Source organism: Puma concolor, chromosome D4 (assembly GCF_028749965.1).
Source record: "Puma concolor isolate L17-30 chromosome D4, mPumCon1.1.hap2, whole genome shotgun sequence".
Lineage (NCBI taxonomy): Eukaryota > Metazoa > Chordata > Mammalia > Carnivora > Felidae > Puma > Puma concolor.
The window spans coordinates 88,046,208-88,071,529 of record NC_141679.1 but is presented as its reverse complement, the minus strand read 5'-3'; the positions used below and the strand labels follow the sequence as shown (position 1 = coordinate 88,071,529).

Genomic DNA, 25,322 nt, shown 5'->3' with positions numbered 1-25,322 from the left:
ACCCCCACTTGGCTGTGGCGGGGGTGGGGGTGCGGGTGCAGGTGCAGTGACTCGTGCCTTATGACTCATGTGCCTTATGTAGCCTTATGAAAGCTACCGCCATTACCCAGGCACCGGGCTCAGGCCTTTCCAAGGATTTTATTTCACACTTAGTACGGAGTAAGAGAAGGTGAGATACAGGCAGCTCTTTACTGGGCATTTGCCGAGGTTAATTTCTTTTTTCTTGACTTGTTCTAAATATGAAAGGAGCACGTGCCCACTGTTACTAGTGACACAACGGATTGCAGTGGGAAGGTGTGTAAGAAAAATGTAGGGAATCTTCTTAATCCCTCCCTGCCTTTGGCCAGCGGCATTGGCCTGTACTTAAAAAAAAAAAAAAAAAAATGTTGGTGGTTGTTTTATAAAGCATGGGACCGTTTTTTCTTTCAAACTCCCCTCGTGAAGGCTGCCGCCTTCAGTCCTCTGTCTGAGGGAGGCTGGACAGCCTCGCAGGCTTTGGCAGGTAGGGTAGAGTCCAACTTGGAGGGAGGAAATGACAAGGAGGCAGGATGGGAGAGGGCGCAGTACTCTTTCCTGGCTCACAGACCGGCAGACTCTTGGACCCAACACCCCCACTGAGGCCAGGAGAGGTCAAGTCTCATGCAAAGGCAGGGCAGAGCAGGAGCAGGCCTGGGGGGTACGTATGGGGGCGGGGGGGGGGCGGGGAGGGGAGGGGCGGGTGCCAGGAGGATGAGACCAAGAGAGTCAGGACAAAAAAGGGTCCCAGGTTCCTGCTGACCCGAGGGTGGTGGCCTGGGGATCAGGACCTGAGAGACCCAACCCAGAGGGCAGCTGGACTCTGTAGGGCATTTGAGCCTGGCTGTCCCCTGTCCCCATCACCCAATCACCATGGAATGTCCACCAGCTGATTTTGCCTCTCAGCTCTGCTATTAGCTGCTGTGTGACTCTGGGCAGGTCACTAGCCTTTCTGAGCCTCAGCAGCTCTGTGTATCTTCAGAGGCATTGTGGGGCTCTGGGAAGAAAAGGACAGATTTTCGATGGAACAGTTATTTATTGTTATGCAAATTCAACTCGGCCAAGCCTGACTCCTCTGCTCCCAACCAACCTGCAGACCACACACCAGCCTCCTCATCCAGCCTCTCAGCCTCTCCCATTTCCCTGAAGAGGTGGCCACCAGGTAGGGCCAGAAGAAAGGTTGTCGGAGGCCAGAAGTGGCTGATGGGAGGCCTGGTGGTCCAGCTGTGGTGCCGACAGATGCACTAATGGTGTGTGAAATCCACCTGCGGAGTCTCCACAAATATTTCCAAAGAATAAAGTGGGATGAGGCAGGGCAGGATAGGCTGGGAAGTCCTGTGATTGACCACACCGGAAGGAGAACACGGATTCCATGTTTGTGCTCCGTGTGGTTTGTGATGTGAGCATTTCTTACCATGGATCCTGGTCGGAAAGTTGGAAATCCCGGGGGGCTAAGATGTGGGATTGGTACAGTGCTTGGCCCACCCGACCTCAGATCAGGGACCTGTGGGTTTGGACCCTCACGCAGGTCTCGGGCTGGGGCAGGTGCCAGCTCTCCGGTTGTTCTGGAATGAGCCCAGTGCATCATCCTGTCCTGGAAGCAGGTCCAGGCGGGCAGGTGCTGACTCTCCATTTGTTGCTCAGGGTGGAGTTTGTGAAAATGGCCAGTGAATGCGATGCTGTGAACTTGGGCCAAGGCTTCCCCGACTTCCCACCCCCAGATTTCGCTGTGGAAGCATTTCAGCACGCCCTCAGCAGCGACTTCATGCTGAACCAGTACACCAGGGCATTTGTGAGTCTCCCAGCCCCGTCCAGAGCCCCGGGACACAGGTCTCAAGGAAGCCCCCGGGAGGAAGGGGCAGAGCCCAGGGAATTGAATGTGGCCACAGTTCAGTGTTCACGGAGTGTCTCCTCTGTTCCAGGCCCTGGGACAGCTCACGATCTAGGGAAAGGCAGACAAAAAACTATGAGCCGGGACCTCATGGCCTAATGGGAAAAGCAGATTAAAACAAACAAACAAAAGCAGAAAACAGGCAGTTGATATGCTGTGATAGAGGAGGATAGGATACTGTGGGAGCAGAAAGAAGGCAAGGAAATCAGGGGAGATCAGGGAAGCCTTCCTGGAGGAGGTAACACCTAAGCTGCATCCTGAAAGGCAAGCTGCTGGCTGATTTGACTCTAAATCCAAACTCTTCTGGTCAAGGTCACAGAGTAAAATATCCACCAGTTCTTGGAGTAAAGGTCCCTCTGGCTCCACCATTCAGAGATAACCACGCCCAACAGTTTGCTACTTTGCTGAAGAGTGTTTAGACTTTTAAACTTTTTAACTTTTTTTTTTTTTTTAATTTTTTTTTTTAACATTTATTTATTTTTGGGACAGAGAGAGACAGAGCACGAACGGGGGAGGGGCAGAGAGAGAGGGAGACACAGAATTGGAAACAGGCTCCAGGCTCTGAGCCATCAGCCCAGAGCCCGACGCGGGGCTCGAACTCACGGACCGCGAGATCGTGACCTGGCTAAAGTCGGATGCTTAACCGACTGCGCCACCCAGGCGCCCCTAAACTTTTTAACTTTTTAAAGTGCTTATATAAACACACACACACACACACACACACACACACACCCCTAACATGTGAGATTTGCATTTTTTAAATCCAAATGGACTCATATACTGTAATATTCTGTAACCTGTTTATTTCACTAAACATCGTGTCATGGGCAACTTGCCACGTCAGAATAGCCAGCATAGCCTCATTCTTTTTATTTTTCTTTTTTTTTTATTAAAAAAAATTTTTTTTCAACATTTATTTATTTTTGGGACAGAGAGAGTGACAGAGCATGAACGGGGGAGGGGCAGAGAGAGAGGGAGACACAGAATCGGAAACAGGCTCCAGGCTCCGAGCCATCAGCCCAGAGCCTGACGCAGGGCTCGAACTCCCGGACCGCGAGATCGTGACCTGGCTGAAGTCGGACGCTTAACCGACTGCGCCACCCAGGCGCCCCTATTTTTCAACGTTTATTTATTTTTGGGACAGAGAGAGACAGAGCATGAATGGGGGAGGGGCAGAGAGAGAGGGAGACACAGAATCGGAAACAGGCTCCAGGCTCCGAGCCATCAGCCCAGAGCCCGACGCGGGGCTCGAACTCCCGGACCGCGAGATCGTGACCTGGCTGAAGTTGGACGCTTAACCGACTGCGCCACCCAGGCGCCCCCCTCATTCTTTTTAATGGCCACATGGTATTCCATTGCTTAGCTGTGCTATAATTTATTTAACAAGCCCTGCACTGATGGGCTGGCTTGGATATCTCACTATTATAAGCAATGGCACAGTGAATATTTCTGCACGTATATCTTTGTACACCCGTGTGCGTGTTTCTCTTAGATCCCTCAGTAAAACTAGAGAATCAAAGGGTCTAAGCATGTAAACATGTGGTAGACACTGTCAGATTGCCTTCCAAAAAGGCTTACTCACATCCCCACCAACAGACTGGTCGCAGACCTGGCAGGAAAGTTCGTTCTGTAGAGAGACCACCCATTTGTCCTATACTCTTGCCAATCTTTTTAATACTGATATTATATTCTTATAATATTAGAGCAATCTTTCAATGTTGCTTTTATTTGCTTTTCCTCAATTATGTGTGTATTGGGCATCAACACTTTTTCTTTCATGACCTACTTCATTTTTTTCGTTTAGGTATAGATCTTTGTCTTGCTGTTTTGTAAGAGCTCTTTATATATTAAACATCTTACCTCCTTCTCTTAACTTGCAATGTTTGTCTTTTAATTTTGCTCATGGTATATTTTCCTGTACAGAAAATTTTCTGTGGTCGAATCTGGTTTAGTGGATTATTTAGTTAAGTTCTAGACCGCGGGTTTCAGTCACTTGGCTTAGCCTCGAGTGTTTTATAAGTGTCCTCAGCAAACAAGCATACGGATCCAACCTTCCTCTCAAAGCAGGGTGCTTCCAAAGCCGTGATGTAAAGGCCTATTCCTGCACCTCAACTGTGCATGACCTTGAGCAAGTCATTTCCTGTCTCTGAGTCTCTGTTTTTCTACCAGTCGAATGGTGGGAATCATGTCTTGCAAGGCTGCTGGGATGATCAGATGGCACGAATGTCCTTCTTAAACTGAAATTGTGGAGTTGCCGCTACTGTGGGGCTCTGTTGGACTGTGCTCCGCGAAGGCACGCGCTCTGTCTGGGTCTCCACCAAATGCCAGCCCTGGGCATTGGGACCGCACAGAACAGGCTTGATGACAAGCACTGATAGGGGAGATAAAAGAATTCACCCAACTTGAGCCAACATTGCCTCAGGACTATTGCTAGAAAGTGCTAGAACCGCCTGGATGCAGCTGAGCGGGAGGGTGGGCCCAGGCCGAGCCAGGGGGCTGACCACTGCTGTCCTGGCAGGGTTACCCACCCCTGACAAAGATCCTGGCAAGTTTCTTTGGGAAGCTGCTGGGACAGGAGATAGACCCACTCAAGAACGTGCTGGTGACTGTGGGTGCCTATGGGGCCCTGTTCACAGCCTTCCAGGCCCTGGTGGAAGAAGGAGACGAGGTGAGTGATCGAGGCTCGGGCCCGGTGGGGATGAGGGTCGGGGGCCATACTGACCCCAGCTAATCAGATCCTTTTGCTAGGTCATCATCATTGAGCCCTTTTTTGACTGTTATGAACCCATGACGTTGATGGCGGGGGGTCATCCTGTGTTTGTGACCTTGAAGCCGGTGAGGACGCTGGTTGGGGTGTGGTAGGCGGAGGGGTCCCAGGGGTGTGCTGTGTTGGCTCCTGGGAGGTGGGAGAGAAGGAAGAAAAGGAGGCCAGTTTCTCCAGGATGGAGGAGGCGTATCCAGAGTCCCCGAGGAAAAAAGGACTGTGGGAAGGAGGGTCAGATCCCTGGAGCTGAATGTCATGTTGGTAATTATTGCCACCACACCCCACCTCCTCTTACAGGGCCCCACTCGGGATGGGGAACTGGATTCCAGCAGCAACTGGCAGCTGGACCCCACAGAGCTGGCCAGCAAGTTTACCTCTCATACCAAAGCCCTAATTCTCAACACACCCAACAACCCTGTGGGAAAGGTACCTGAGAGAACTCCTTCCGGGGGCCCCTCCAGACTGGGTTCATGTCTTTGCTGTGTCGGGCGCCTCAGTTTCTTCATCTGTGAGATGGGAGGTCAACCTGTAACGTAAGCTGAGGACCGAGGTCCCAGGGACAGAGGCAGGAATCCCCAGGGAAGTGGGGCAGGCTGGGTGTCTCCATGACCTCGCTGAGACCCTGGGACCGTGAACTCGCCTTTCGGAGTGTCTTCTCACGTGTAAAATGGGAACGTGACAGAACCGATGTAGAGGAAACCAGTCTTCCAACTGGGTGTCTCTCCTCTCACACAACCACTGTGCTTACCACACTCTGACCCTGGACTGGGGGAGAGGGGAGTCCCACACCCAGCAATTCTGCAACACCAGCTGGAGCATCAGGTCCCACAGGTTAGGGCTCCGTCCCACAAGGCTGCTCACCCTTCAGGATGCGGGTGGGGCTGAAAATTCCAAGCTTCTAATCATGCATCTTTCTGGTGACCGGCCCCATCCCAGAGCCCCCCCCCCCCCCCCCCCCGATGCCTACCCAGGGTGTCGCCTCATTAGAACAAAAAACACCTCCAGTGCTCTTATCACTTGGGAATTGGGGAGGGTTTCGGGAGCCCTGTGTCAGGGACGGATGGGGGTCCGAGATCAAATATTAGGACAAGATAGGCTCCTGGCGCTCTTGTTACTGAGAGATTTACGAGGGTTTTAGGAGCGCTGAGCCAGGAACCTGGTGCAGAGACCAGTATGTATATTTTCTGTCATCTGGCAACAGACCTCCTGGGGTGAGAGTTGCCGGGATTCAATGAGATGGGGTGGAAGGGCCCTTGGCCGTGGGTTGGCAGTACCTCCTCATCCCTCTGAGCAGACCTCTCGGCTCGGGGTCGGTCCCCACAGGTGTTCTCCAAGGCAGAATTGGAGCTGGTGGCCAGCCTGTGCCAGCAGCATGACGTGATCTGCATCGCCGACGAGGTCTACCAGTGGCTGGTCTACGACGGGTACCAGCATGTCAGCATCGGTGAGCCAAGCCGACCTGGGTGCCCGCGTCTCCCCCTGGACTTTTGTGGCCGGGCCCCGGAGCCCAACCCGGAAGTCAGTGCCAGCCCGGCCAGTTAGGACCCGTGGGTCTGGAGCCCCACCGGTCGGGTAATCTGGGGCAGTGGCCTCACCTCTCTGAAAATGGGGTGGCACAGTGGTGCCGCCTCCAGGGCTGCCATGAGACATGCGCTAAGTTCGGTAAATAGCTTATTAGCACGTGGAGTCCAGAGTGTTGCGATCCCGCGTGCCCACTGGGGCCCAGCCGCCGCCCCTCCCCTGCCCCTCCCCCCGGGCTCAGCAGCCGCTCTCTTTGACCTTGAGCAGCCAGTCTTCCTGGTATGTGGGAACGCACCCTGACCATTGGCAGCGCTGGCAAGACCTTTAGCGCCACTGGCTGGAAGGTGAGTCGACGAGGATAGGGGTACCGCCGCCCCGCCGTGATCCTGGGAGGCCGGGTGAGGCTGCCCTCCCTGGGGACTGAGAAGGGGTGTGCCGAGGCCCCGAAGGGCCTCACCGCCTCCTCGTGTTCCTGGGCCAGGTGGGCTGGGTCCTGGGCCCGGACAGCCTCATGAAACACCTGCGCACGGTGCACCAGAACTCTATCTACCACTGTCCCACGCAGGGTCAGGTGAGGAGAGGCAGGGGACCCCTGCCGCGGAGGGGAGGAGCAACGACAGGCCCCAGGCGGCCCCGGGGTGGGATCGGCCCCAACCTGTTTGTCCGTCCACCCTCCCCAGGCGGCAGTGGCCCAGAGCTTCGAGCACGAGCAGCTTCACTTTGGCCAACCCAGCAGCTACTTTGCGCAGTTCCCGCAGGCCATGCAGCGCACCCGTGACCACATGATACGCAGCCTGCAGTCTGTGGGCTTGAAGCCCGTGGTCCCCCAGGGCAGCTACTTCTTCATGGCAGACATCTCAGACTTCAGTGAGCCGGACTGGCCAGGCTGGGCGGTGGGGGGAGGGGGGGGGCGGGGAGGCGGCGCTGGAGGCCGCCCAGGGCTCAGCGTGGCTTCTGTCCCCCAGAGAGCAAGATGCCCGACTTGCCCGGTGACGTGGATGAGCCCTACGACAGACGCTTCATCAAGTGGATGATCAAAACCAAGGTGGGTCTGGGACGCCTGGGTGGCTCAGTCGGTTAAGCTTCTGACTTCGGCTCAGATCGAGATCTCACGGTCTGTGGGTTCAATCCCCGCGTCGGGCTCTGTGCTGACGGCTCGGAGCCTGGAGCCCGCTTCGGATTCTGTGTCTCCCTCTCTCTCTGCCCCTCCCCTGCTTGTGCTCTATCTCTCTCATTCTCAAAAATAAGTAAACATAAATAAAATAAAATAACATCTTAAAAGAAAAAAAGAACAAGGTGGGCCAGGCTCTGCCAGGGCACCTGTGTGTGGTTTTACAGGCTGGGCCCAAATCCAGCCCAGCCTCTGCCCTCAGCCCTGGTACAGGAGTGTGTCTATGTCAAGGAATGGGGAGTCTGGAATTTGCAAAAAGACACCGTGCGGGCTGCCAGGAATCCCTGCCCTCTCTCGGCCTCAGCCTTCCCATCTGTGCAGTGGGTGCAGAGTCGGCTCGTTAACTACAAGCTCAGCCAGCTCCGAGCTCTGACCCTAAGTTTTATTTCCTCTCTTGCTCTGCCCTAACCTGCCACGTGGTGCTCCCCTCTCCATTTCCCCTCCCTGTGTACTACCGGGAGGGACCGAGAACCATGCTCTGGGATTCTTTGCCTCTGACCTTGACCCAGCACCGGAGGGTGCTCCACTGAATGTTCCTTCTTTCCCCCACCCCATCGAGAGAAGCTCTCTGTCCCCAGAGCCAAGGATTACCCTGCTATGGGGCTGTGTTGAGACATGGGCTTCCTCCTCCCCAGGGCTTGGTGGCCATCCCCGTCTCCACCTTCTACAGCGTGCCTCATCGGAAGATCTTTGACCACTATATCCGCTTCTGTTTCGTGAAGGTAAAGGACGGGGTTTTTGAGGGGAAAGAGGGCCCCCTCAAGCTCTCCGCGGCCCACTGGTGGTGTGGGGAGAGGGGCTGGACCGATCTGTGTTGGTGCAGGATGAGTCCACACTCCAGGCCATGGATGAGAAGCTGCAGAAATGGAAGAAGGAGCTCAGGCCCTGACACCACCTGCTCGGCCCTGCCCCACCTGGTTCCCACGGGCTCTGCCAGGCTCTGCCTTTGTCCGGGTTTCAGCCATTCCCAAGTCGGGCGTATGGAGTGGGGGGGGCCCTTCTCTGGGACACAGGATGTCCCCCGGGCAGAGCCCTCTTTCTTGATCTTGGTGGATTCGGGAGCACTTTACTACAGTGCCTATATTCCTGTCCCGGTGGTGAGGTGTACCCGAAGCAGGCCTCTCCCTGCTCCTCCCTGGGTGGGGTGATACAGTCCTGGGCCCCCTCTGTATTTTTCCCAGTCTTGTCTGAGGCTCAGTGGACAGAGTCCAACAGGGTACTGGCCTTGAGTCCCAGCCCTGCCCTGGCCCCAGCCCTGCACTGGCCCCAGCCCTGCACTGGCCCCAGCCCTGCACTGGCCCCAGCCAAGGCTTTAGCATCCCTCCCTTTCCTTATTTAACCTTCACTTTGGGAAGCGGTCTCTAGGCTTGGGTCCTCAAGCCGGTACCTTTCACCCGTAATAAAGTTTTAAGTTATTTAGACCCTTATTTCCTGCTTCTCTCTGCTTCACACCCTGGTGCTGATCGACTTGGTCAGCATGGAAGGCACCTTGGGCACCTGGCTGGCTCAGTCAGCAGAGCGTGTGATTCTTGATCTCCAAGTTGTGAATTCAAGCCCCACATTGGGCATGGAGCCTATTTAAAAATTAAAAAAAAATAGGAAGGCACCCAGTGAACCTTAGCTCCCAGCCCCTCTTTGTACAAATGTGTTTTGTGGAGTAAAACTGAGGCCCAGAGAAGGGCAGAGACTGGGGACTTGTCTGACATCACAGTTAGTTAGTCTAAATCAGTCAAAACCAGTTAGTCAAAACCTAGTTAAAACCAGGCCTGGAACCCAGGGCTCAGATGGTTGTGTGTCCCTGGGGGTATGCGTGCATGTGTATGGGAGACAGGGGCCCCAGCTGAGTGTCTCACAGGGAAGATACAGTCCCACCCCACAGGGGTCAGAGTCCAGGGCAGGAGGGCCAGGGAGTTTAGACAGAAGGGGAAGGAAGTAGCTTCTTGTTTTGTACTCCTGTGTGCCAGGGGCCTAGATGCCTACCATCTCATCAAACAATCCTTCAGGACAGGAGTTACTCTCTGTATTTTACAAATGAGGAAGCCACGTTGGAGGTGATGTGAGTTGCCCAAAGCCATCGAGCTGGCAAAGGCAGAAGCAAATTTGCTCCCAGGCGTGGGCCTCTCGCTGGGAAGTCACGGTCACGGTGGCTTCTGAGTTCATTTGGAACTCTTGAAGCTGCATTACACGGCAGGCCCAGGTGTCTGCTCATGTGATACATGTATTCGTAATGGGAATATATGATACAATAAAATGTACTTGGTGTTTGTCCTTGGTTCCTGGCACAGAGCTCCTAAAACCCTTGGAATTCCCTGAGAGATAGGACTCGTCCTTTGTTTGTAATTATTATTCATAATAAGCCCCTTTGACTATGTCTTTAGAGGGTCAGAACTTTCAATACTAACTCCTGAGGGAGGAGAAAGAGACCAAACATTGGGTTCAGTCACTTGGCCAATGATGTAATGAATCGTGCATACAGAATGAAACCCCACATAAAAACCCTGAATCAGTGAGGCTCAAGGAACTTCTGAGTTGGTAAACACATCTGATGAGCTGGGAGGGTGGTACATCAGGAGAGAGCATGGAAGTTCTTCCTCCCCCAAGACCTTACTCTGTGTACCTCTTCCATTTGGCTGTTCCTGTGTTGTATCTGTTGTTTTGTTTTGTTTTTTAAAGTAGGCTTCATGCCCCGTGCAGAGCCCAATGCGGGGCTTGAACTCACAACCCCGAGATCAAGACCTGAGCTGAGATCAAGAGTCAGATGATTTCTTTTTTAATTTTTTTTTTTTTTTGAGAGAGAGAGAGAGAGAGAGAGAGAGAGAGAGGGAAGGGGCAGAGAGAGAGCAGGAGGGGTACTAAGGATCAGAAGTGGGCTCTGTGCTGACAGCAGACAGCTTGATGTGGGGCTTAAACTCACAAACCACAAGATCATGACCTGAGCAGAAGTCTGACGCTTAACGGACTGAGCCACCCAGGTGTCCCAACATTGTATCCTTTATAATGAAACCGTGACTGTTAAGTATAGCACCTTCCTGGGTGCTATGAATCATTTCAGGGAATTACTGAACTCCAGGCAAATGGTGGAAATGCCCAAATTTGTAGTCATCCAAGCAGAAGTATGAGTAGCCTAGAGCCCCCACTTGCTGATGGCATTTGAAGTGGGGGGCATTCTTGTGGGACTGAGCCCTTAACCTATAGGATCTGCGCCACCTCTAAGTACCTATTATCAGAATTGAATTGAAGAGTAGGACACCCATGTGGTGTCAGAGAATTGCTGCTGGAACACGTTTTGAGCTAGGACATAATACACTTCCCTCCTTCTCCATCCAAGCTGTGGCTTCGTAGTACTACCACAGTTCCAAAGTCAAGATCGTGACACAGAATACCAGCTCAGAGGCTCAGGCTTGGAGCCCCTTTGCACATACATAGCCTGACGGTAAGAAAGTCCCCAGTGGGGCAAACCCATGGATCTCACGGGGAGAACCATCCCAACCAAAGGTTCCATGTCTCACGAGCCAATCCAAAATCTGCCCAAGGCTGAAATCTGTGATTCTACAGAAGTTTGAGATCTTAGACTGAGTAACCTCAGCCAGCCTGAGGAGGCAGATCGGACTTAGACGCAGAACCAGAGGGTGGAGGGAGGAAATGGTAGAATAAACACAACCCTTGTAATGTCAACACATACATTGAATTAGAAATTAGTCTTTCCTTCGGGCACCTGGCAAAACATACGACTCTTTTTTTCTTTTTTTTTAATGGTCTATTTAGTTTTGGGAGAGAGAGAGAGAGACAGACAGAGCATGAGCAGGGGAGGGGCAGACAGAGAGGGAGACACAGAATCTGAAGCAGGCTCCAGGCTCCGAGCTGTCAGCACAGAGCCCAACGCAGGGCTCGGCTTCGTGAACCGCGAGATCATGACCCAAGCTCAAGTGGGCCACTCAACCGACTGAGCCACCTAGGCACCCCAAAACATACGCCTCTCCACATTGGGGTTGTGAGTTCAAGCCCCATGTTGGGCCTAGAGCTTACTTGAAAAATGAAACGGTGAGGGGCGCCTGGGTGGCTCAGTTGGTTAAGCGTCCGACTTTGGCTCAGGTCATGATCTCACAATCCGTGAGTTCGAGCCCTTCTGACAGCTCAGAGCCTGAAGCCTGCTTCGGATTCTGTGTCTCCCTCTCTCCGACCCTCCTCCGTTCATGCTCTGTCTCTCTCTGTCTCAAAAATAAATAAACATTAAAAAAAAATGAATGAAACGGTGGAAGCAATCAAATGTCCTTCAAAAGAGGAATGAATAAACAAACTGTGGCATATCCATGTAACGAAATGGTCTCCAGCAACAGAAAGAAATGAGTTATCAAGCCACGAGAAAACATGATAGAAACTGAAATGCATTTTGCTTCGTGTAAGGATGTCTGAGAAGGATACATACTTTCTGATTCCAACTATTATGACATTCTAGAAAAGACAAAACTATGGGGCGCCTGGGTGGCTCAGTCGGTTAAGTGTCCGACTTCAGCTCAAGTCATGATCTTATACTCCGTGAGTTCAAGCCCCGCATCGGGCTCTGTGCTGACAGCTCGGAGCCTGGAGCCTGCTTCGGATTCTGTGACTCATTCTCTCTCTGCCCCTCGCCTCTCACTCTGTCTCTCTTTCAAAAATAAATAAACATTAAAAAAAATTAAAAATATCGCTTCTCGGCCTTTTGGCTAAGATCAAGTGTAAAAAAAATTTAAAAAAAAAGAAAAGACAAAACTACAGAGACAGTAAAAAAGATTAGCAGTTGGGACACCTGGGTGGCTCAGTCAGCTAAGGGTCCCACTCTTTCTTGATTTGGGCTCAGATCATGATCTCACTGTTCATGGGTTCAAGCCCAGTGTCAGGTTCTGCATTGACAGTGTGGAGCCTGCTTGAGATTCTCTCTCACCCTCTCTCTCTGCCCCTCCCCAGCTCTCTCCTTCTCTCTCTCAAAAGAAATAAACATTGAAAAAAAAAAAAAAAAAAAGACTAGTGGTTGCCAGGGGCTTAGAGGACGGTAAGTGGAACACAGTGTTTTTAGGGTAATGAATTCATTTTGTTTGATACTGTGATGGTAGATATGTGACATTATGCCTTTGTCAAAACCTATAGAATGTACAATACAAACCTAATCTAAACTATGGACTTCAGTTAATAATATTGCATCAGTATTGGTTGATTAATTGTAATAAAGGTACACACTAATGCAAGATGTTAAAAATAGGGGGAGGGGTATCTGGGTGGCTCAGTCAGTTAAGCATCCGACTTTGGCTCAGGTCATGGTCTTGTGCTCTGTGAGTTCGAGTTCTGCCTCAGGCTCTGTGCTGATAGCTCAGAGCTGGGAGCTTGCTTTGGATTCTGTATCTCCTTCTCTGTGCCCCTCCCCCGTGCGCGTGGACGCGCATGCGCTCTCTCTCTCAAAAGCAAATATTTAAAAAAATTGTTTTAAAATAGGGGGAAATGAGTGGTGGAAGGGTTATATGGGAACTCTGTACCATGTGCTCAATTTTTGGTAAACCTAAATTTGCTCTAAAAAATTAAGTCTCTCTTTTTTTTCATTTATTTATTTTTGAGAGACAGAGACAGAGCACAAGTGTGGGAGGGGCAGAGAGAGAGGGGACAGAATCCCAAGCAGGCTCCACGGTCTGAGCTGTCAGCACAGAGCCCAAGGAGGGAGGAACCGTGAGCTCAGGACCTGAGTGGAAGTCGGCCACTTAACCAACTGAACCACTCAGAAGCCCCTAAAAAACTAAGTCTCTTATGGGTGCCCAGCTGGCTCATTCGGTAGAGCATTAGACCTCAGGTGGGGAGTACAAGCCCCACATTGGGCATAGGGCTTACTTAAAGAAATTAATAAACTAAAACACATTTTAACAAGTCTGTTAATTAAAAGAGAGTAAACGAACGAATCTATAAAAGAGATTAAATTATCTCCAAGGTCATTTCCAACTCTGACTCACAATCCAGCTCTGGGCCTCAGGGTCCCCAGGTAGAATAAAATCAAGATGAGTTTTGAGTGCCGCTCGTGCAGAAACGGCGGGCGACTCTCGAGCCGTCCACGGGTCCAGGACAGCACTACACAACCTGCCCTTGGACCCCGAGCCCTCCGCAACTGGCCCCCACACCTCGTCCCCCAACTCACTGCGGGGGCTCATCCCAGCCCAAGCGCTCGCGGAGCAGGCAGAGGCCCGGGCCACGCCCCCGCGCGCCATTGGCTCTCCGATTGGACGGCTGGGAGGAGGTGTGGCCGGAAGGGGTGAGTCTGATTGGCGGGGCGGGGCCGACGGTGAGCGGCGAACATGGCGGAGCGTGTCAAGAAGAGGCCCTGCGGCCCGGTAGGTGGCGGGAGGTGCGGTCCCGGGCAGGACGGGGCGCGGGGGCGCGAGAACGAGCCGCGCGGGGGCCCGTGGCGGGGCAGTGCCGTGTTTTCCGTTCCCTGCTTGTCGCTGACCCGAGGCCGGAAGCCCCGAGGTGCCGCATGCTCGTGGCCGCGTGCGCCCCTGCATGGATGAGCACCGGGTGGGTGCAGGGCCCGGGCAGCGTCAGGTAACCCAGGTAACTCGAGTCCTTTCGTGGCGTATCGCTTCTGACTCCCAGAGTGACAGCAGGCAGGTTCTTTTTCCCTGAGCCTGTTTCGTCTTCTCTCCGTTGACACCTCATTCAACAACTTGTTGGATGCTTACTATGTGCCAGACCTGGTATTAGGCCCTAGAGTATAGCGGGTCCCTTCCCCCCGACGCTCTCCCTAGGGTGGCAGTGGGGGGGGGGGGTGTGCCTCACCACCCCCATTTTACAGGCAGGGGGCAACTTCGGAGCAGAAAGTTGCCCCCCCCCCCCCCCCAGTTGTGATCACTCAGCCTCACTCCTATACCTCTTCCCGTTTCTTCTCCAGGGTGAACATGGCCAAAGGGTCGAGTGGCGAAAATGGAAGCAACAGAGTAAGTAAGGGGGCTGGGTGGGGGCTGGGTGGGTGGGGTGGCGGGGGATCCACTGAACCTTGCCCAATGCCACTCCAGCAGTGCACTGCTGAACCCTGTGGAGAGCCACCAGGTCTGTCCGCTCTGGGTCCCACAGCACCCAAAATGGGAAAGAAGGGGCCAGAAGCCCATATGGCTCCTCTGGCTGCTCACTAAACAGCGCTGGAGAGCCCAGGCTGAGCCCTACTGAGACGGCACCATCTCCCGGACTGCTCCGCGTCGCTCTCCCTCCAAGCCCTCTCCCCGCCACCAACCCAGATGTCCTCTCATCCAGAGAAAGAGGAGAAAAAGAAGTGGAAGGACCTCAAGCTGATGAAAAAACTGGAGCGGCAGCGGGCCCAGGAAGAACAGGCGAAGCGCCAGCAGGAAGAAGAGGCTGCTGCACAGAGGGAGAACCAAGGTGAGCAGGCTGGGTCCTGGGCAGGGCAGCCAGTGTCCTATCTGGGAGGGGCCTTAGAGACCAGTGGGTGTAGACGTCCTGATGGAGAAACTGAGGCCCAGAGACTGGGAGAGACCCGGAAAACTGAGTCCTAACCTCCTACTTAGGTAGGTTTAAATCCTGTGGAGGGAAAGTGTCACATATCATAACTTTCTATCTCCAGAACTCATCATCATCATCATCATGGTGGTTTTTCACTTTTTTATCGAGCACTTTGTGTGCTTTAATTTAGTTTTTCATTTACTTATTTTTATTTTACTTTATTTATTTATTTATTTATTTACTTATTTATTTATTTATTTATTTTTTTTTTTTATTTTTTAAAATTTTTTTTTTCAACGTTTATTTATTTTTGCGACAGAGAGAGACAGAGCATGAACGGGGGAGGGGCAGAGAGAGAGGGAGACACAGAATCGGAAACAGGCTCCAGGCTCTGAGCCATCAGCCCAGAGCCTGACGCGGGGCTCAAACTCGCGGACGGCAAGATCGTGACCTGGCTGAAGTCGGACGCTTAACCGACTGCGCCACCCAGGTACCCCTATTTATTTATTTTTTTAAAAGTAAGGTCTATGCTCAACGTGGGGCTTGATCTTACGACCCTGATATCAAGAGTTGCATGCTCTACTGACTAAGCCAGCCAGGCGTCCTTTATTTTGATTTTATAATAGAATTTGGGGGGTTTTTGGGGGGAGAGGGGGTGCCTGGGTGGCTCAGTCAGTGGAGCATCAGTTGACTCTTGGTTGCATTTTGGTCACGAGCTCATGATTTGTGAGGGCTCTGCGCTGACAGCGTAGAGCCTGCTTGGGATTCTCTCTGTCCCTCTTGCTCTGCCCCTCCCCCCTCATGCTCGTGCTCTCTTTCTGTCTCTCAAAATGAACATTTTTTTAAAAGAAACGATTTCTTTAAAAAGGATTTGTCTTTTTATATCATTAAATAATAGTTGCTCAAAACAATCTCCCTTCCTGGGGCACCTGGGTGGTTCAGTCAGTTAAGCATCTGACTCTTGGTTTCAGCTCAGGTCGTGATCTCACGGTTCATGGGATCGAGCCCCACGTCTGTGCTGTGAGCACAGAGCCTGCCTGGGATTTTCTCTCTCTCTGCCCCTGCCCTGCTCTTGTGCAAGCTCACTCTCTCTCTTTCTCAAGATAAATGAACTTAAAAATAAAATCTCCCTCCCCACAAAAATATAGACAACTAGAAAGAAGAAAGAAAAAATTCCAGCAAACGTTGCAGTGAAAGTTTCTCCAGACATTATGTTGTACCCACTTATACGTATGCAGAGAACATACAGATACAGTTTTATAAAGTGAGACCACTTTATCCGTGAGCTTCTGGACCTGGTTTTTCTCATCCCACATTGAACCCTCGGTGTCCTTGCACATCGGTACATCTGGATCTACCCTAACAAATTGTGTCTTTTCTCCTCGTCTAGACCCGAACCTCAGGAGGGTTAGGGCATCATAACCTCTAAGCCCATTGGTGACCAGTGGTGACGGTGACAGTGGAGACAGAAACTGAGCATGTCAGCTGTTTTACACACCAGGGAAGCCCTTCATGGGTTCCCTCCTGTGGCTCCCATTGGACGACTGCGGGAGGGAAAGTATGGTGGTCCCTCTAGAGCTAGACAGCCTGAACCCAGATCTCGCTGTCTTGCTTTTTGGGTGACCTTGGGCCACAGGTTCTCCATGTCTTGATGGGTATCATGGTAATACTTTTTAGGGTTACTGGGTAAATGCACACATATAAAGATGCTAATAATAGCTCTCTTTATTATCCCCATTTGACAGCTGGTAATGGAGGCGGTAAGGGGCGGGGCCAACATATGAACTTAGGCCAATGTCTCTAACCACTCCCCAGTCTTACCCAGGGGTGTGCCCTGCTCATGGGAGCCTTGGAGACCACTGGGTCCATTTTCTTCTTGGGGAGATTGAGGCCTGGAAAGGGGAGTTGGATCTGATTTGCTGACCTCAAAATTCCTCCCAGAGGGAAAATTGTCTAACTCTGAGCCCTGGGATGAGAGGAAGTGAAGGGAGAGCACAGCCCTGGCCCCTCTGACCACGAACAACCTTCCCCTGCCCAGGTCGGCCTTACACCCTGAGCGTGGCCCTGCCAGGCTCCATCCTGGACAACGCCCAGTCACCGGAGCTTCGCACCTACCTGGCTGGCCAGATTGCCAGAGCCTGCACCATCTTCTGTGTGGATGAGATTGTGGTGTTTGATGAAGAAGGCCAAGATGCCAAGTGAGGAGCCATCCAACAGGGCACCCGGGCTCAGGGAGGAGGGAGGGGCTGCTAGGACTGGCTTTGCTGCATTCTTTTTGCCTCCTGCTTGCCTGGGCTGAGAAATGTCTGAAATGCCCCCAGTGAATCTGGCGGGAAGAGTCGCAAAACAGGGGACCACAGAGGTCAGACTGGGTGGAAGAGCTCTCGAAGGGAGGGCAGTAGGCTCTGGAAGCCCTGTCTTTCTCTCTCCAGGACTGTGGAGGGTGAATTCAGGGGCGTTGGCAAGAAGGGGCAGGCGTGCGTGCAGCTGGCCCGGATCCTGCAGTACCTGGAGTGTCCGCAGTAAGGGGGTGAAGGGCAGACTGGCCTGCGCGTGGTGGGGTGGGGCAGGGTGGTGAAGGTGCAGGTGAGGCAGGAGGTGGCCTCCCCTGGGAACTTTCTGAGATCTGCGTTCTTTGCTAGGTACCTAAGAAAGGCGTTCTTCCCCAAGCACCAGGATCTCCAGTTTGCAGGTAAGGCCGGAGTGGGGGCTGACCCCCATTTCCCATGGATCACCCCCCAGACCCCGAGAAATTGCTGTGCCGGTGGGAGAACGGGCCCAGGCAGGGCAAGGCCTGTGCGTGGTGGCAAGCGGCAGGTCTGTGGCAGACCTGAGGCTTGGAACTCCATACCACCATGTGCTTTTGCACCCCTTCTACCCACAGGGCTTCTGAACCCCTTGGACAGCCCTCACCACATGCGTCAGGATGAGGAATCCGAGTTCAGAGAAGGCATCGTGGTGGACCGGCCCACCCGGCCAGGCCACGGGTCCTTTGTCAACTGTGGCATGAAGAAGGTAGGAATTGGGAGGGTGGGTTGAGACATACATTGGGGACATGCCCTGGCTATGGAAGGCAGTGGGGAGCCCTGGACCCAGGCATCTGTGCCTGGTCTTCCTCCACTGATGCAGGTTTCGGCCAGAGAAGTGCCCCACAACAGGGCTCAGTAGATAAAGCCAGGAACAGATCGACTGTTTCCTGAAAACTAAATGAACAGGAGATAGTTCTCATGCTCAAACCCAGCCCAACCCAACCCTGCAGCAGCGAGTCCAGAATCCCTCTGGGGCAGCTCCAGCGAGGATGCAGACCCACCCTGGGCCGCCTGGCTACGCTCAATTCTCCTGGAGTCAGAGGCAGAAACACTTCCATGTGTGGGGTCCCCTCTCCCCGCAAAAAGAGCAGACCAGGATGACCCAGACCCTGACCACAGACGAAAGGAGAAAACACGAGAAGCGTCTAAAGGGAAAGAAAGTGCCCCGTGTCCTGAATTCAGAATTGGCATGAGACGCAGACATCAGTTGTTCTCCATCACATCTCCCATTTACCTCATGCCCGGCCCTGGGCAGTATAGCAGTAGCTGCTGTTTATGGAGAGTTTCCTGATTGACAGATGAAGAGAGCGAGGCTCAGAGAGGCTATGTGGCCCGCTCAAACTGCTACAGCTAGTAAGTGGCATGGCCACTTCTGTTCAAAGCAAAGACTGGGATCTCATCTCACGAAACACTGCCTACTCTGTGCCAGGCCCAGAGCATTCATCTCTGCCCAGTGCCCTGGGATAGTCATCTTGCACGAATGGTCTCTTGTGAGCAGGTCTGGCGCAGGTGCCAGAGAAAGGGGATGGAGGTTGACCTGGATCCCTTAGGTACCTGGCCAGCCCCCGCCCCCATGCCCCCACATCGGGGAGAGCAGTGACCCCTGCTGGTCCTGTGGGGAATAGCACCCATTTCTCCTGGCTTCTCCCTAGGAGGTGAAGATTGACAAGAACTTGGAGCCTGGACTTCGGGTGACGGTGCAGCTGAACCAGAAGCAGCTCCCAGGTATCTGGAAGCTTCCCAGCTTGGCCAGCATTTGGGCTCGGAGCCGCCTCCTTCCACCTCCTTGTCCCTCACCCCATCTTCACAGCCTCTCCACTTCATCTGCAGAAAGCAAGACCTACCGGGGGAAAGTCGTGTCTTCGCAGGACCCTCGCACCAAAGCCGGTCTCTACTGGGGCTACACAGTCCGGCTGGCTTCCTGCCTCAGTAAGGACGGAGTTTCCTCCTTTGAATATCTGGCCTCTCTCTGGGAGGCTACAGAGAGCCTTGCCTGACCCAAAAGGCAGAGTAGGGGCTTTGTCCTGCCACCTTACTGTGTGACCATAGGCAAATGCCTTTCCTTCTCTGGGCCTCCGTCTCCCTGAGTGCGCTGCCTGGAATATTGTGAAGGACTTCTGAGAGAAAGGATTGTGATCGATTAGTAATGTCTGCCATGGGGCTGGGAATAGGACGTAAGGACAGATAGGAGTTCTCAGAGCTCCTTCCTCCCCACCCTCCGCTTGGTTTCCCCAGTCTAGCACAGGCATGGTCTCCTGGACTTCCCAGGAACACTGGAGGGCCTGGGTGTGCCTCCCGTGCCTGAGTCCCCTTCTGCATCCCTCCCCCAGGTATACATATACACATAGCTAAGTGGCTCTGTGGGTCTCTCCCCCAGGTGCCGTGTTTGCTGAGGCTCCCTTCCAGGACGGGTATGACCTGACCATTGGGACATCAGAGAGAGGCTCAGATGTGTCGTCTGCCCAGCTTCCCAGCTTCAGGTGGGTATAGCCTGGGGCAGGGGCCAGGGAAGCCGGAAACAGTCTGGGGTGGGGGGGGGGGGTGATGGGCAGAGCTCTACGGGCTGAGCCCCTACTGCATACCAGGAGGTGGGGACTGAGTGCTCTGGGGAGCTGCATGCAGTGTGACCTCAGCGAGCAGTCACTGATCCCCTCTTATGGGCACAGGCATGCTCTCGTGGTGTTCGGGGGCCTCCAGGGGCTGGAAGCTGGAGTGGATGCGGACCCCAACCTGGAGGTGGCTGAACCCAGCGTCCTCTTTGATCTGTATGTCAACACGTGCCCCGGCCAGGGCAGCCGCACCATCCGCACCGAGGTGAGCCCGGTGAGCCCTGAGCCCGTCTGCCTCCCCGCTCTAGCCCCAGGCCGTCCTCCAGGTTCTGCCACCAGTCAGGGGTGTGTCCAACGAGAGTGCGGCTCTCCCCCGCCCACCCTGCTCAAGGCTGTCTCGAGCCAGCCTGCCCTGGAGATGGGTTCCTCACTACCTCAATCTGGCCACAGCAGATTGCAGCAGGGACCGCATATGAGTGAGCAGGGAGTCAAGAACCCTGGGTGCTCGTGGCCCTCCAGCTGCTGGACCAGCTCGTAGGCTGGGTGACCCAGGAGACCCTGGCCACCCCCACCCTGGGCCTCGGTTTCCCCAGCTGTACTCTCTGTGTTGCACTTCCTCACGCATGACGGTGGTGGGCAGGGTGGTCCTTCCCACTGGGCCTCACTGGCACCTCAGTCCTGTGGGGTGCAGTGTGTAGCTAGCTCTGGGAGCCTCAGTCCTGAGCATCCGTGGAACCCGTGGGCCCACTTGTGAGGCCAGCACAGGCAGCACACTGTAGGCACTTGGCTTCCATTACTGTCAAAGGGTGGGGAGTACACAGGTGGACTGCCCCAGTCTGTCCCCAGGGGTCCTGCAGGGGCCACACCCACCCTGTACCAGGGGCTGAGAACTGCCTGTCGCCTCCGCTAATCCTGACCCTGGGAGGCAGGTATTATTCTGACCATCCTCTCTTTAGAGGGAGACACTGAGGAACAGAGAGGCAAGGCCCTTCCCTGGTGGGGCATGCAGCCAGCCGGGGTCAGATCAGCAGGGTGAAGCTGAGCCTGCTCTGAACTTCCTCGGGGCTCTGCTGAGGGCAGCAGGCCCTGGGGGGTTGGGCACTGTGAGGCTGGGGGCCGGGCTCCCTCCAGCCTCCCGGGCCCCAGCCTGTTGCTTTCCTCTCCAGGAAGCCATCCTCATTTCCCTGGCCGCCCTGCAGCCTGGCCTCACCCAGGCGGGGGCCCGTCAGGCCTACGACAGCAAAGCAGCAGCAGGGAAGCCAGAGGTTCCTGGGGTTCCCCCAGGACAGACACAGCCGTGACTTGTCTCCAGAAATCACCACCTTTAATGCAGCCCCGCCCCCGCAGTCTGGCAGGGCTGTGGCCTTCACTTGCTGCCTGCAGTGACGGCCTTTAGGCTGCCTGCCCGTGCCAGAATATTTGGCACGAAGAGCAGCCCCGAGGCCCGCTCAATGCTCTCGATGGGCACCAGGAAGCGCTCCAGCGGAACCGCCTCGTCCACGGGAGCGTTGGGCATCACGTAGGAGCGGAGTTCGATTTGCCCGCCTGCGGCCTCCAGGATCAGCACCTTGAAGAAGTGGGTGGGCACCGCCACGTGGTTCTTCCCGATGACCTGATACTTCACATAGGACTTCCCGTCAGCCTCCGTCCTGCGGGCAGAGCCAGGCACACATGGCCTTTCAGGGCTCCCAGGGCGTCTGGTCGGACCCACGGCTGCTGCCCTGACCTGACTTCAACTTGTGTCAGCCTGTAGGACTGCCACCTCAGCGCGAGGCTTCCGTGCCCTTCTTGGCTCCCCAGGAGGCTGGGATCTCCCTGCAGGGTGAACACTCTCCTACCCTGTTTTCCTCGTGCCCAGCACTGGGTCAGGCAGGACGGGTGACAGCAGTAAACATTACTCAGAGAATCGGGCCTTGTGGACATTCACCTTCCCTCCTGCAGACACATGCTTACGCTCTACCTACCCCTGTGGAGGGCGAGCACCAAGTGGGCAAGGCCCACGAGCCCTGAATCCCCTGTGCCAGCACAGGCACTGGTGTCCGGAACACTGGCCGGGTGACTTCCGGTCTTCCCCGTGTCAGCAGGCCGTCGAAGGCACTTGCAGTGACCATCCCCCCCCCCCCCCCCTTTGACTCCTAAGCAACCACGAGGTAGGTAGTGGCTATTATCCCCATTTTACAGGAGAGGATATTGAAGTCACTTGCCCACCCCTCTAGAGATCAGGTGATAGGCCCTGGATTCCTTTTCAGGCCTGTGGGCCTTGCCGTAACCTTTTTTTTTTTTTTTTTTTTTAATTTTTTTTTTTTTTAACGTTTATTTATTTTTGAGATAGAGAGAGACAGAGCATGAACAGGGGAGGGTCAGAGAGAGAGGGAGACACAGAATCTGAAACAGGCTCCAGGCTCTGAGCGGTCAGCACAGAGCCTGACGCGGGGCTCGAACTCACGGACCGCGAGATCATGACCTGAGCCGAAGTCGGACGCTCAACCGACTGAGCCACCCAGGCGCCCCTTTGCCGTAACCTTTTGCCTCTATCTCGATCTTCAGTACGCCAGGAAAATCACTGAGCATGCCCAGAGGAGCTCAGTCCCTTCCACCTGGGAGGCAGGGCTACAGAGGGCCCAGAGTGGAGGCTCAGGGTCAGGGAGAGGGAGTTCTAACCCTGGCTCCAGGGTGAGGAGGGTGAGGAGGATTGTTCCAAGCAGAGGAGACCGAAGGCAAGAGCCTGACCTGACGAAGACTTTTCTATCTGGGTAGAACGGAGTCGGGTGCGCATGGCAAGAGGTGAGGTAGGAGAGAGGAACAGAGGCAGATTTGGGGCCTGGTGCCATGCACAGAGGAGACACGGTCTAGGTGGGTACCCAACAGGTCTCTGGCTGTAGAAGTGGAATTAGGGGGCCTAAAGTAGGGAACGGACAGGCTTGTGAAGAAACCAGATGACGTGACCTGGCACTGAGTGTGGACCCAGGGGCTGAGGCAAGCCTGAATGGTGAGAGTGGCAGGAAGGGGCCTCGAGGGAACGGGAGGCCCTGGCATCCCCAGCCCCCACTCCAGCTCTAGCCTTACCTGGGCAGGAAGAGCGGCCCTGTGCACACATAGACATTTTGGTAGGTGCGGGTCAAGCTGCGGCTGTACTTTTCCAGGTTGTTCCAAGCATTCTGGTTGAGGTGGGGCACCTGGTTGGAGACGTGGGGCTCAGAGGCTGGGGCTGGGGCCCTTCCCCCACTGTCGGGGCGGGAACTGACACCAGGCTGGGACAGTCCAGCGGGGAGTGGGGTGGGCAAGCATGCTGAGGAAAATGAGGTTCAAGGAAGGAGAGATTCCTTGAGGCCACCTGGCCATGAGGGTGGAGCCAGAGAGAGCTCCGGGGGGGGGGGGGGGGGTGCCAGCCTGCCCCCGTCTGGAATGGGACAACCAGCATCCCAGGATCAGAAATGCTACTCAGCTGCAAAGGGCTCTGCTAAGGAAAGGGGCACTTCTCCCTCTTAGAGAAACAAGCCTCCCGGCCAGTCCCCAGGGGCTCCTGGGAAGGCCAGTTCTCCAACCCTACCCGCTCCTTTGCCAGTTTGAACCACATGCAAAGCCTGGCTGGAAGTCATGGATTGCTCCTGACTCCGTCCCTTGAGCTCTCCAATGTCCTAAATGAGCAGGGGACTGCGGCCCTAAAAGAGCAGAAGTCAGAAGGGAGGCTCAGACTCCAGGGGCTTCACGGAGAGCCCCAGGTCAAGTCTCCAGGCCCCGCTGGGAACAGGCCTAGAGGCAGGGCACACAGTGACTGCTAACCGCTGACTATGCTAGTTATTTTCCTTAGACTCCTGTAAGGCTCGCAGGGTAGGGACAATGGCTGAAAACCCAGGTTCCTCCAGACAGACTGCCTGGGTCTCCTGCTGTGTGACAGTGGGCCAGTCGCTTTGCCTCTCTGTGCCTCCGTTCCCTCATTACAGATAGTACTGCTTGCCATGGACCAAGAAGCGTGCTCAATACTCTTGTTTGCACTGTCTTCGGTTCCTCGGCGCTACTGCGAGAAAACCGAAGCCCAGGGAGGTGCCCAGAGGCCCACAGTTAGGGTCAGACTGCAGAGCGGGTGCTGGGCGCCCCCGTGCTCGGTGCCTCCCGCCTGGGGCGCGCGGGGTGAGCAGCCAGGCGCCTGAGCCGAGCGCGCACTCGGCAGCTCCCCCGCTCGAGAGGAGAGGCGAGGGCGGGTCGGGGCGCGGGCGCTACCTGGGGCGCGACGTTGCTCAGGTAGAAGGTGTCGTCCATGGCCTTCTGGCTCCAGCGGTGGTTGGCGGCGGCGGCGAGGTGGCCGCGGTCGAAGCCGCTGCCGCGGTAGTCGGCGTTGGTGGCGCGGTGGTACGCGTGCACCGAGTCGTCCTCGCGGAAGTCGCACGAGCGGCGGTCGCCGTCGCCGCAGAGCCGCTCGGGCCGCAGCTGCTCGACCACCCAGAGCGCGCAGCGGGTGCGCGGGTCGTAGCACAGCACGTACGACTCGCGGCTCTTGAGCTGCGCCACCCCCGGCAGCCCGTACTTGGCCAGCTCGCCGGGGCCGCCGCCCGCCGGGGTCCCGGGCTTGGCGGGCACCGCGGGCAGCTCGGCCGCCGCCGCCACGGGCAGCACGGGCAGCCGGCCCAGGAGCCCCGGCGCCGCCCTCGCGTCCGCCCGCCGCCGCCACCGCCAGCCCTCGGCCGCCGCGCCCAGCCCCGCGCCCAGCGCCAGGGTCAGGCCGGCCCGCAGCGCCCGCATGGCGGGGAGCGCGGCCCGCGGCGCACGGGGCACCCCGCGACCTCCGGCGGCCGACTCGCGAGCCTCTTAAAGGGGCCGCGCCGGCCTGCGGGGCCCACGGCGGGGCCGGGTAGGGGCGTGAGGGAGGGGTGCGATGCCCGTCGCGTCCACTCACAAACGTTTCGAGGAACAGGGGCTCCCAACAGAGCGGGCCAGACCGGCGCGTAGCCTAAGTCCCGGCGTCCTTTCTTTGCCCTTTTAAGACGCGCACAGGAGGGGGGGGCGGGGGGTGGTGGCACGTGTCACCTCTCCCCTGGCTCGCGACTGGCTGCCGCCGCCCGGCTCCGCCCCGCCCCGCCCCCTCCCAGGGCTGCCTCGAGGGACCCTCCTCCGCGCGAGCCGCAGGAGCTCCCACTTAGCGCCTAGGAAGTGTCCGGCAGCTTCCATCGAGAAGTGACTTAATCTTCAAGAGAGGAAGCTCCTAGTTGGCAGAACAAGGAAACAGGGCCATGACCCCAGGTCTGCCTGACACCAAAACCTACCCTCCCAACCATTACACCGTAAGTCAGGAGTCCTAGGACACTGGCAAGTGTTTTAACAGCCCGGGACAAGGATGCGGCTGACGCTAACTGCTGGTTGGAACAGAAACTGGTGATTCCCGAGGGCAGTTTGTATGTATAAACGCCTCAAAAAGGCTCATACCTTTCAAGCCACTTGGAGGACGGAGCTGGGGAAATGAATGGGGAGCGCAAGGAGTTTAAACAGGAAAACTTCCCCACAGTATTACTCGTAATGGAGGCGGGAATAAGCAAAATATAGGGGTTTCAGACATGTTTAGCATGCTAGAATACTCTATAGCCCACATTTTAAAATCATACAGCAACTTGCTTACCACCTAACATGAGAGGGGAGA

The 25,322-nt window shown here is 55.2% G+C and overlaps 3 protein-coding genes across 9 annotated transcripts in view; 2 read left to right on the top strand and 1 right to left on the bottom strand.

Annotated features, from left to right (window-relative positions):
* KYAT1 (kynurenine aminotransferase 1) overlaps nt 1–8,789 on the top strand; it is a 36,660-nt gene extending 27,871 nt beyond the window's left edge. For all 6 annotated transcript variants that reach the window (XM_086684218.1, XM_086684221.1, XM_086684222.1 and 3 more), the window contains 11 exons: nt 1,660–1,807; nt 4,425–4,574; nt 4,655–4,741; nt 4,968–5,096; nt 5,994–6,114; nt 6,459–6,535; nt 6,673–6,762; nt 6,872–7,058; nt 7,157–7,236; nt 7,998–8,084; nt 8,186–8,789. In XM_086684218.1, coding sequence (XP_086540344.1) covers nt 1,660–1,807; nt 4,425–4,574; nt 4,655–4,741; nt 4,968–5,096; nt 5,994–6,114; nt 6,459–6,535; nt 6,673–6,762; nt 6,872–7,058; nt 7,157–7,236; nt 7,998–8,084; nt 8,186–8,251 — 1,222 coding nt within the window. In that variant the 3' untranslated portion in view covers nt 8,252–8,789. The remainder of the gene's footprint in view (nt 1–1,659; nt 1,808–4,424; nt 4,575–4,654; nt 4,742–4,967; nt 5,097–5,993; nt 6,115–6,458; nt 6,536–6,672; nt 6,763–6,871; nt 7,059–7,156; nt 7,237–7,997; nt 8,085–8,185) is intronic.
* Nucleotides 8,790–13,611: 4,822 nt separating this feature from the next.
* Nucleotides 13,612–21,596, top strand: SPOUT1 (SPOUT domain containing methyltransferase 1). Of its 2 annotated transcripts, none has more exons than XM_086684224.1 (12): nt 13,612–13,709; nt 14,267–14,312; nt 14,626–14,751; nt 16,871–17,030; nt 17,265–17,354; nt 17,475–17,524; nt 17,717–17,847; nt 18,794–18,866; nt 18,972–19,070; nt 19,519–19,621; nt 19,808–19,955; nt 20,857–21,596. In XM_086684224.1, exons 1-12 carry the CDS (start codon nt 13,674–13,676, stop codon nt 20,989–20,991), a joined length of 1,197 nt encoding a protein of 398 aa, XP_086540350.1. In that variant the 5' UTR covers nt 13,612–13,673; the 3' UTR covers nt 20,992–21,596. The 2 variants fall into 2 exon arrangements, with proteins under 2 accessions (XP_086540350.1, XP_086540349.1); XM_086684223.1 differs by lacking the exon at nt 13,612–13,709 and adding an exon at nt 13,770–13,929.
* ENDOG (endonuclease G) lies at nt 20,993–24,684 on the bottom strand. Its single transcript, XM_086684225.1, has 3 exons — nt 23,912–24,684; nt 22,757–22,866; nt 20,993–21,339 (listed from the first exon to the last, which is right to left on the bottom strand). The coding sequence occupies exons 1-3, from the start codon at nt 24,428–24,430 to the stop codon at nt 21,057–21,059; spliced, it is 912 nt and encodes a 303-aa protein (XP_086540351.1). The 5' UTR covers nt 24,431–24,684; the 3' UTR covers nt 20,993–21,056.
* Between the last annotated feature and the right edge of the window lie 638 nt (nt 24,685–25,322).

What these genes read in the sequence shown, in the direction of transcription:
- SPOUT1 (XM_086684223.1), top strand. Translation starts at nt 13,879, where the DNA reads ATGGATGAGCACCGGGTGGGTGCAGGGCCCGGGCAGCGTCAGGTAACC. An exon ending in CAGTACCTGGAGTGTCCGCA is followed by an intron (nt 17,355 to 17,474) that starts GTAAGGGGGTGA and finishes GTTCTTTGCTAG; the next exon opens with GTACCTAAGAAAGGCGTTCT. An exon ending in TCAACTGTGGCATGAAGAAG is followed by an intron (nt 17,848 to 18,793) that starts GTAGGAATTGGG and finishes GCTTCTCCCTAG; the next exon opens with GAGGTGAAGATTGACAAGAA.
- ENDOG (XM_086684225.1), bottom strand. Translation starts at nt 24,430, where the DNA reads ATGCGGGCGCTGCGGGCCGGCCTGACCCTGGCGCTGGGCGCGGGGCTG. An exon ending in TGAGCAACGTCGCGCCCCAG is followed by an intron (nt 22,867 to 23,911) that starts GTAGCGCCCGCG and finishes GTCTCCAACCAG; the next exon opens with GTGCCCCACCTCAACCAGAA. An exon ending in GGGCCGCTCTTCCTGCCCAG is followed by an intron (nt 21,340 to 22,756) that starts GTAAGGCTAGAG and finishes CTCTGCCCGCAG; the next exon opens with GACGGAGGCTGACGGGAAGT.